This window comes from Myotis daubentonii, chromosome 8 (assembly GCF_963259705.1).
Source record: "Myotis daubentonii chromosome 8, mMyoDau2.1, whole genome shotgun sequence".
Classification (NCBI taxonomy): domain Eukaryota; kingdom Metazoa; phylum Chordata; class Mammalia; order Chiroptera; family Vespertilionidae; genus Myotis; species Myotis daubentonii.
In genome coordinates this window covers 31,824,146-31,834,833 of record NC_081847.1, presented here as the reverse complement: position 1 = coordinate 31,834,833, position 10,688 = coordinate 31,824,146, and the positions used below count along the sequence as shown (strand labels likewise).

General features: G+C 46.7%; 1 protein-coding gene across 2 annotated transcripts; it reads right to left on the bottom strand.

The window, feature by feature from the left end:
- SNRPB (small nuclear ribonucleoprotein polypeptides B and B1) lies at window positions 1-9,168 on the bottom strand. Of its 2 annotated transcripts, none has more exons than XM_059705769.1 (7): window positions 9,010-9,168; window positions 6,409-6,560; window positions 4,403-4,514; window positions 2,607-2,759; window positions 1,464-1,602; window positions 1,024-1,149; window positions 1-303 (listed from the first exon to the last, which is right to left on the bottom strand). In XM_059705769.1, the coding sequence occupies exons 1-7, from the start codon at window positions 9,010-9,012 to the stop codon at window positions 293-295; spliced, it is 696 nt and encodes a 231-aa protein (XP_059561752.1). In that variant the 5' UTR covers window positions 9,013-9,168; the 3' UTR covers window positions 1-292. The 2 variants fall into 2 exon arrangements, with proteins under 2 accessions (XP_059561752.1, XP_059561751.1); XM_059705768.1 differs by having other exon boundaries at window positions 1-156.
- Between the last annotated feature and the right edge of the window lie 1,520 nt (window positions 9,169-10,688).

The following is a 10,688-nucleotide window of genomic DNA, read 5'->3' as shown; positions in this document are numbered from 1 at the left end:
TTATAATATCCTATTAAGAGTTTATTAAGAAATGCTGTTTCTCAGGCACACAGAAATAAAAGGACTATGTACAGGCTTTCAGGAAACAGGCAGGGAGCTGAGGAGGACCAAGATGAGTCTAGGGCCTTGGTGGGTGCATTCCTGGGGGAGGGGGCCCTGTAAGGGAAACCAGACAATCTGGTGAGACTCCAAGTACAACAGCATAACAAACAAACCGGTCTGTGGTAGTGTGGCCCTGGTGGACCGGGACCACGCCTCTGTGGAGCTACTTCCGTAACTCTGTGGCCAAGGATCAAAGAAGGCCTGAAGTAAGAGTAAGGAGTTTAGTCAGTGCCTGATCTGCAAGTCAAATCCCCATTCCTGCCCAGGCTCCCAAATCCTGCAGTTATCAGTTAGAGGGAGGTATGTGCTGACTGGTGACATCTCTGGGGCCAATTAGATTCCCATGCTTACAAAACCCAAAAGCAGAAAACTTAGACTAGAGACATAGGAATCACCTAGTCTGATGGCTGTGGGTTAGCTTAAAAACCACTATGGCTTGGTGAAAAGAACACTGGTCTGAGAGCTAAACACTGAATTTTCTCTAGGCCTGTTTTCTTACCTATAACAAGGGCTGATCTATGTCACCATTTCTCAAACTAGAGTTAAAAAGATATACATACTAAATAGTATATAGCAAAGCCCAGAGCCCTTTCTTAATTACTAAACACTACAAACCAAAGAGTGTAAGAAAATTAATTCCATGACCTTTATTGGGGACCCTCAGAATGCATTATTTCACAGTGCCCTAAAAACACTGCCTTGGACACTGAGAAGTACCTGGGTGCAGAGGGAGTTAGGTCAATTAAAGAAATGCTGTTCCCTCTTTCCTTTCTGGATTAAGTTGTCCTCTAAGAAAGAGTTCATTTCACTAGGCTGAAGGCCTGAAAGCCCAGAGGTATAGTCAAAATCTCACCTTCCCTCCACTTCCCATCCCAATATGGCTCTAGGGAAGGAAGTCTAAGTCACTGCTGTGAGCATTACCTCGCATTCCTGGTGGAGGGGGCCGCATTCCTGGAGGGGGCATGCCCATTGGAGTTCCTCGTCCAGGGGGGATTCCCATTGGGGGACCCATGGGAGGCCTCATACCAGGAGGTGGGCCCATCATGCCTGAAAGAGAAAAGCCCCCAAAAGATAGCTCAAGTGTCTGTCAAAAGGTAGCAAAAAAACATACAAGCTATCTACCAAGTTCTGAGACAGATGGACCATTCCACTCTCCCAGCATCTAGCAAACTGGGACTTGAGCCAAAGAGGTGGGAACTCCCAATGGCTCTTGTTCCATGGTAGTCAGCCAGGCTGGATCTCAGAGTAATCCTGCTTAACTATAAAAACTCATCATCAGTTTCTGTCAAGGTATGTCTCATCATAAATCCAGCTCAGGCATCTTTTAGCAATTAGCAATGCTCTCCTTATGGGCTTCTTACCTGGAGGGGGTGCCCCTCGGCCCATAGGGGGGGGAGGGCCTGCACGGCCCGGTGGGTACTGGGTCGGAGCCCCTGCAATACTAGCTGTGGCAGCAGCTGCAGCAGCTGCAACAGTGCCTCTTGCTTGTGGGGTCATCACCTAAGAGAACACGAGAAGAGAATTAGGCAGAACAGTCCAGTGCAATGCTGCATCCTACTCTCCTCCCCAACCTGGTAAAGCAGCAGACACCAAATCCCCTAAACTACCACTCAGGCCTTAAGACTCTGTATTCAAAACCATCTTCTAGACCTAGACAGTTTGGCTCAGTGGGTAGAGCATCAGCCCACAGACTGAAGGGTCGCAGGCTCGATTCCTGTCAAGGGCATACATCTCAGTTGCAGGCTCAATCCGTGGCGCCAGTTGGGGCACATGCAGGAGGCAAACAATCAATGTGTCTCTCTCACATCATTGCCTCTTCTATGTCTCTCCTCCTCCCTTCCACTCTCTAAAAATCAATGGGAGCCACAGCTGGTTTGTCTCAATTAATAGAGCATCGGCCAGTGGACTGAAGGGTCCCAGGTTCAATTCCAGTCAAGGGCACATCCTGGATTGCAGGCTCGATCCCCAGTAGTGGGCATGCACGAGGCAGCCAATCAATGATTCTCTCTCATCATTGATGTTTCTATCTATCCCTCTACCTTCCTCTCTGAAATCAATAAAAATATATATTTAAAAATAAAAATGGGAAAAATATCCTCGGGTGAGTATTAACCAAAACAAAAAGCCATCTTTCAGAAATCAAGCTTGAATGCCCAACCCCCATCTTCTAGACTTGAGTTAAGGATGCCCAACACAAATTAGAGAAGGCACATTTTCAAATAACTAGTAAGTTATGACAGTATATTTCAAATGCTGTCATAGAAACTTTTTGCTACAATACGTTCAGCTAATATACCTTTCATGAATGTCTTTACTAGTACCATCATATAGTTTACAATGACAAGTTTTCCTTTTCACTTGATTCTAGGAACACATACACAAAGCACCATGAAACACTGATAGCCAGACAGTCATAGGCTGGTCATTCTGGACCCTTCCCAAACTGTAGAGCCTCCCTCTATCCTTGAACCACCAGACACTGGTGCCTTTCCCCACCTCCTCACCTGTTGGGATGGTCCACCAACCCCACGAACTGGCCCAGCAAGTCCTGCGGGAGCCTGGGGCATGGGAACACCAGCTGGGATTCCTCTGCCAGCAGCCCTGCCGATCCCTGGGCCCCCAGCAGCTCCAGCAAGTGGCACTCGGGCAATGCCAGTCTAAAAAATAAAGAAATAAGCTAAAATGCTTGTGGCCTAGAAAATCAGATGTACATTTTGGAATGCCTTTGCCAAGAGAGCCTCTTAGACTTAATAGGGCATCAAAACAACTTACAGACACTGTCCACCGGTATGTGGTAACATCATTACTCCTCCACCTAAGATTATATGCCTAGCTGTCACCCCTGGCAGGCTTGTACAGTTTAAAGGTAAGTCTAGAGAACATGCCACAACACAACCACCTATACCAGGGGTGGGCAAACTTTTTGACTCGAGGGCCGCAATGGGTTCTTAAACTGGACTGGAGGGCCGGAACAAAAGCATGGATGGAGTGTTTGTGTGAACTAATATAAATTCAAAGTAAACATCATTACATAAAAGGGTACGGTCTTTTTTTTTTTTTTTAGTTTTATTCATTTCAAACGGGCTGGATCCGGCCGTGGGCGGTAGTTTGCCCACGGCTGACCTATACGCATTCCCATGAAAATTAAACTAACAAAGGGCCAAGGCTCCATTCAGGAGGGTGCAGTAGACAAGACCACTTGACCTGGCATCAAAGAACATGAGGCTCAGTCCCAGGTCTGAATCTCACCTGGTGGGTGACAGTGGGGAAGTAATCCCACGATTCTGAAACTGTTTCCTAATCTGCAAATAATGGAATTATGACAAAACTGTTTGTGGTCATGGAATGTTTACAATGGGCTACATTAGAATAGTAAATTCTACTGGAAATGGATTCCAAGAGTTATATATTGGTACATATTCTTTGAACAAAAAAAAATGGTTAACATCACTTGCAGTCGTTTATATTGAAAAAAAAGCTTCAACTGAAGTCCAAATATAAGGAAATTACCAGGATAGAGTACTCTGTACTCACTTAAGAAAATATCTTAAGTCATTCCACTAACATGACTTATACACAGCAAGTACAGAAATATTTACATTAAGTGAAAAAGCAAAACAAAATATTACAAGCATATTATGTGTTAAATACGAATATATATATATATATATATATATATATATATATATATATATATATATATATATATATATGTATGTATATATAGATGGACAAAAACCAGTAGAAGAGAAATATTCCTTTGATAAAAAATGTCAAAATAGCCGAAACCGGTTTGGCTCAGTGGATAGAGCGTCAGCCTGCAGACTGAAAGGTCCCAGGTTCGATTCCGGTCAAGGGCATGTACCTTGGTTGCGGGCACATCCCCAGTGGGAGATGTGCAGGAGGCAGCTGATTGATGGTTCTCTCTCTCATCGATGTTTCTAACTCTCTATCTCTCTCCCTTCCTCTCTGTAAAAAATCAATAAAATATATATTTTTTTAAAAAAATGTCAAAATAAAAAAGGGAAAATAAATTTGATTAGATTCTCTAAAATCTGCTCTACTTCTAAATGTAGGTTGGTGTTTACAGAATCAAGAATGCTTGGGATTAAATGCCAATGTCACCTCTTACTACAGAATAACATTGAGGTAGGGCTGGGTTTTCTGTGACACCTTGAGCAAGTTACTAAAACCTAGTTTTTACCTATAAAGTGGGAGTAATTTATCTCAAAGATGGCTGCAAGGATGAAATAAAATCCTGCTCAATATGGCTTTTCACTGCCACTCTGCTCGGACTTACATCTTTGGGAGGAGGTCCCTCTACTGTCATTGAGACCAGGTTCTCCCCTCGAAGTAGCACCAGCCCGAGGACTCGCTTCTCTTCTCTTTCCGCTTGTTTTGAGTTCTTTGGCCTAAAGACAGGTTTAGGAGAAGAAACAAAAAAGCAAGCATTAGAAAGAGGGTAAAGTTCATGTTCAGCTACCTAGGGGCCTCTAAGATTTGTTTTACACTCCATCCCCTGACAAATGGTTCATAAATTTCCCCAAGACAGCTCTTCTAGATAGTTTTCACAGGATGTATCTGTAACCCCAAGGTGGTTGATTCCTATGCCAAGAGGATGCACAGAACAAGAGATAGGACAACAGTCAAGAAAGCCCAGCCCTGGCTCAATGTTATTCTGTAACAACCATACATCATCTTTCCTCAATCAATCTTCCCTGCTATCACTGTGTTCCCTCCCTTCAACTTAAGGTCTTCCAGTGTCAGAAGGCAGCTGAAACAACTCCGCAAGTCAACTGAATCCCACTCACCACCACGTACAAGTGGGTCCCTTACCTCACATCAGAAATAGAAACCATAAAGGAAAAGTAAGAGGTTAACTACATAGGAACTACACCTCTGTCCTCCAAGCACAAAAACAGAAATCTCCAAACAACCACAGCCAGAAAAGATGAACAAAATATGAATGCAATCTAGGAAAAATAACCACAAGGCAGGGAAGGAAATAAAATCCCAAAGCCAGTATGCTAAACAGAAAGAAAAAATACCTGATCAACATAAAAATCAACTTAAAGGTTTCTTTCTTTTTAATATATATTTATTGATTTCAGAGGGGAAGGGGGAGAGGGAGAGAGAAGGGCATCAATGATGAGAATCCTTGATCAGGAATTGAACCATGACCTCCTGGTTCACAGGTTGACACTGAGCCATGTCGGCCAGGGTAAAGGTTTCATTTTAATGCTATTTTATAATAAATTAACAGTGTTTTTCTGTGGGTGGATATTTTCGCCCCTTTTTATGCTTATCTATATTTTCTTATTTTTAATTAAAAGTATATACTGTCTTTCACAATCTTAAAAAAAACTTTTCTGGTCATTTTAATTTTTTCTCATATATTTTTCTTTATTTTAAAAAAGATTTTCTAATAAACATTTTTTTATTGTCAGAATAAAGTTAGTTTCATTTGAAAAAGAGAACTGTTTGGAATAATTCTACACTGATCTGCTGGCCCTTCTCTAATGTGCATACCTGGCAATCAGCCATGCCACCACATTTTTTGTCCTATTCTTCCTAACCTCATGCCACAAAGAAAACAACGGCCCCAAAGGGAATCAAAGGGATTTCACAGCTGCTGACAACATGGACACTGCACGTGGCCAGAGAGCTGAATGACCATGAAAATTATATAACCTCTCTGGGCCTCAAGTTGCCTTGAATGTAAAAATAAGACAAAAAGCTAGACCACATATTTTAGGTCAGAAACTTAAGATCTGGGAGTCTTAATATAAGGGAATCATCCAATAACTTATGGAACTATAGAAATCTAATTATTTCTATAAATGCCAACAAAAATCACTGGCCCCAAACCCACAGGGGAAGCTGAGCACTTACCCTGAAGAGGGTCAGAGGCTTCTTAAAGCAGTTTCAGACCAGGCTGCATTGGGAGAGCCCTTTAGGCTACAGCTTTACAAATAGGTAATGAGGCCAGAAAATCAAGCTCTCCCCCCTCATACACCTGTGGGGAGAACATGACAGCCCTTTACCCCAGTACCCAGGGGCATGAGAAAAGAAGAGAAACAAAAGCCTAGCAGCCCTTCTTACAATGAGTAATGTGCTAGAACTACAGAGCAAGGATTGCTGGGCTAAAGAAAGCGATTTAAGTGTCCAATGTCTCCATTTAAATCTGCCCTCCAAAACAGGAGAGCAAACCAACAGGAATCGGCTAGCTGTATCACCACCTATCACTTGCCGCCTCCTCCCGCCCCCAGTCTATCCCCCTCATCCAAATCCCTCCCCATTCCTCACTTGATCTTCCTGAATTCATCACAATCGCATAGGATCAAATTCATATGCTTGTCGAAAGCCTTGAAGGTGCCAATGAAGATACGACCGTCTTGCAGGATGCACCTCATCCTGTAGTCGATGTGCTGCAGCATCTTGCTGCTCTTGCCCACAGTCTGCAAGGAGAAATCAGCAGGGAAGAGAGAGAAACATGGATTTGTTCCAGTCATTCATGCATTCACTGGTTCACTCCCATATGTGCCCTGACTGGAGACTGCACCCACAACCTTGGCGTATCAGGACTACTCTCTAAGCAACTGAGCTACCCTGCCAGGGTGGAACCACATATCCCCTCCTAGTCCTTCCTAAAAACTTCTGCTGCAGCCTGCTTTTCTATGTACCTGTCTTGCTTAGTATAGCCACAGTCCTTTCCCAGGAATTCTCCCAGGTTATATCCTGTGTTCAGTCCTGACCTCTGCCCACTCCTGTTTTTGTCCTTTCCCTTCAAATCATCTCATATTACAATTGCCTTTGTTTAGGCTGGGTAAGTTTCAGTGGTGACCAGTGAACCTATAGGTCTCCAAACTAATCCAATCCATGCATACCTGAGATGAGCCACCTGCCACTGTGAAGATTACAGGCGTGTGACTCCAGGGCTGTAAAACACCCACATTCCGTTAAAAAGCCAGTAAACCAGCTGGAACCGGACTGGTACTAAAATCCAAGCAGCCAGAAGCTTATCAGAAAGGAGCTGATCAGCTTGGAGGTGAGAGCAGAATGCCCCAAAGGAGAATTTGTTAGTGAGCCTTCAAGACTACCTCTGGCATGGAAATTTTCTGGTAGCCAGGATACGAATTAGTTTGAACACATAATGGTCTTTAAGAATATATAACTTGCTATCCTTCTTAATTAACCCAACATTTTCTGCTTTATAGCCTGGCTTGCAATGTGTCTTTGCTAAAATGGACTAGAGAGACATCACATCACTACAATGCTGGGTGCCCTTGGCAGTTATATTTCTCTCTAGAAATAAATGGCCTGGCAGCTGATCTGCCCATCAGCCTAGCATCAATCTGACTGCCAGTCCTAACTGTGCACGCTGTTCACCTCTGTGAGCCCGGACAAGTACAGGCTTCTGAACCTACAAATGTGTGAGTTAGAACCTTAGATTCCACCCGGGAGACCCAGGTTATGCGGCTCAGTCTCTCAGATGACCCTTTAACCGCCTTGTCCTCAGGCAGCTTCTTGCCACACAGACTCAATCTTCATGGCAACATTTCTTGGCCCATTAACAGCCAACACTTACTGAGTGTTCACTTCATGCCAGGCACTGTGATAAGCACTGTATGCCCCACTTAATTCTCAAAATCAGCTCCGTTACTTTTGCTCTTTTACAGATGAGGCCACTGAAGCTGGGAGAGGCGGGGAATTCTGCCCTGTCTCGGAGCCAGGAACCTCATCAGCGCGGACCCAGCGTCTCCTCCTCTAACCAATTCCCCAAACAACAGCCTACCAGGTTTCCCTGCTTTCACTTCACCCAACACAACGCCTACTGAACACAGTGAGCTTTGCAAACACAAAGTTCCCATCGCGTTGGGGGTTAAATTCCTTCAGGGGCCTGCCGCACCGCCAGCAAGATTCCGTGCCCCTGAGGCCTTTAGGCACCAGGCTCCACCGGCTCCTCCCATTCCCCCTCCAGGGACTTCCTATGCTTTGCACTTACATCCCTCGGATCTGTTACATCCCCTCCCATTTTCGCGGGCACCAATCTCGACTCGGCTCCGGAACCATCTACTCCGGAAAGCGTGCTTGCCCCGCCCCCCTCGGCGCCGTTACTTTAGCAGTGGTTCTCAACCTTCTGGCCCTTTAAATACAGTTTCCCATGTTGTGACCCAACCATAAAATTATTTTCGTTGCTACTTCATAACTGTAATGTTGCTACTGTTATGAATCGTAACGTAAATATCTGATATGCAGGATGGTCTTAGGCGACCCCTGTGAAAGCGTCGTTGGACCGCCAAAGGGGTCGCGACCCACAGGTTGAGAACCGCTGCCTGAATGCCGACCTGCCCGCCGCTCTGAGTTACAGAATTATATCGCCAGCGCCTGGAGAGCCGCACACAGGCTGCAAAAGTGGGTTCAGCTCTTCCTCCACCCGCCCACCCCCGCCTCGTCTACCAGACCCAGGAACACTCGCCAGGTCCAGCCGGAAGCCCTTCCACCTCCCGCCCCACTGCCTTCTCCCACGTCTCACCGGGATTACTCCCCAGTCCGCCTGCGGCTCTAGCGCCTGCTCTCGACACCCAAACACGCATTTCTGCCGCAAAAGTTTTACTTCGTGCCTCCAGGATCCCAAATACCGTGGCCACAGGGGCGTGGAGAGCCGCGGTCCTACCTCCGCGCCCACCCGGCGACCCGGCCTCGGCCCCGCAGTTCCCGCTTTCCCCTCCCCCAACCCGCCGAGCGTCCAAGGTCCCGGTCTCTCGCGCCCGGACGGAGCGGCCGCGGCCGGGCCTTCATCGCCGGCCAACGAGCGGCCAACCACGGCTTCCTCCCCAACTTGTCGCGCCCCTCCCTCCACAACAGACTCGGGAGCGCCCGCGCCGCCGGCCTGCGCCTCCTCACCATGGTGGCGGTTCTGATGGCTCCGATTCCCGCCGGATTCGCCTGCGCCGAGGCCTGGCCCTCCTGCAGCCCGCTTCCCGCCGCTACTACCGGAAATGCAGACCCAGGCAAAATGGAGTCCGGCAGAAAACTACTTCCGGTCCCGGAGCCCGGCCCTGGAGTTCCGTCCCCGACGTGAAGCTGGGCGTTCAGAGAGGGGCGGGGCCTCGGGCGGAGCTAACAGCCAACGGAACCGCCAGAGCTGTTGCTCCTCCTCCTCCTCATTCCCGGCCCCTGCCCCGCCCCGGCCCCGCCCCGGCCTGTGAACTCCGCCGCCGCCTCTGGCTCGGCTCTCTCCCTTACAGCCACTGGGCATGTTTCGGTTTTTCCGTGAACTTGCTCGAAGTGCTCCTGCCCCCGCGCCTATGCATTTGCTGTAGCCTCTGCCTGAAATGCTAGGCATCCGGGCGTGTGCACCGCTCAAGCCCTCACCTTCAGGACCCATCACATTTTCCCACTGAGGACTTCCCTGCCTCTCTCTTTAACACGAATAACTAATGTACTGTATGTTTTTGTTAGTTACTGTGCTACCCCTCCCCATTAGAACGTAAATGCCAACAGTAAGGATGTCTGTGTATGGCTCATGGCTGCAGTGCCTACGTCACTGCTAAGCACAAAACAAGGAGTTAATATTTGAATGAATCAATCCCCAATCCAGTCCAGTGACTTTTTAAAAATGTTTTTATTGATTTCAGAGAGGAAGAGAGAGAGAGAGAAACATCAATGATGAGAATCAACGATTGGCTGCCTCCTGCCTGCCCCTTTACTGGGGATCCTCCCCGAGCATGTGCCCTAATCGAACCCGAGACCCTTCAATCCGCAGGCCAACACTCTCTCCACTGAGCCAAACCAGCTGGGACCAGTTCCAGGACTTTTGAAAGTTCTACATGTTCAGGTTTTTCAAATTTATTCCTTTAAACCTGAGCTCTTCATTTAACTCTTGGCTTTAATATCCAGCCACCTGCTTGACATGAAATGTCTAAAGAGCTAATAAATTTAACGATGAAAACTAAATTCTTGAGTCTAACCACTCTTCTTCCCCAAACCACTGCTTACCAGCATTTCCCATCTCAAGTTTCTCGGGTTAAAAATCAAAAAGACAAACTTGGTAGCATCCTTGATCCCTCCCATTCTCTCTCATCTCAATCAATCAGCAAATCCTATGGACCTCACCTTCAAAGGGTCTAAAATCTGACTGTTGTCACCTGCCCCACTACTACCATGCTAGCCTAGCCACCATCATCTTTGTCTTGGGTCACTGAATGAACCCCTAACTAGTCTGCTTCCTTTCTTGCTCTCACAGCCAGAGGGGTCCTTCCATTATGCAGTGGGATTATATCAGATGGTGCCATTGCCCTGCTCTCCACTTCCCAGTAACTTCCCAGCACACGCAGAACAAAAGCCAGCCCTGCATCCCTCTCCGGCCTCATCGTCAACATTCCCCTCGTTCGTCATCCTCCAGCCATACCAGTCTCGTTGTTCCCCAAAACCCAGCAAGGAAAGTTTCTAACGCAGGGCTTTTTAATTTTAATGTGTTTTATTGATTTTTTTAGAGAGAAAGGGAGAGGGAGAGAAACATCAATGTGAGAGAGAAACATCCATCAATCAGTTGCACCCCGTACGCAACCAGGGATTGAGCC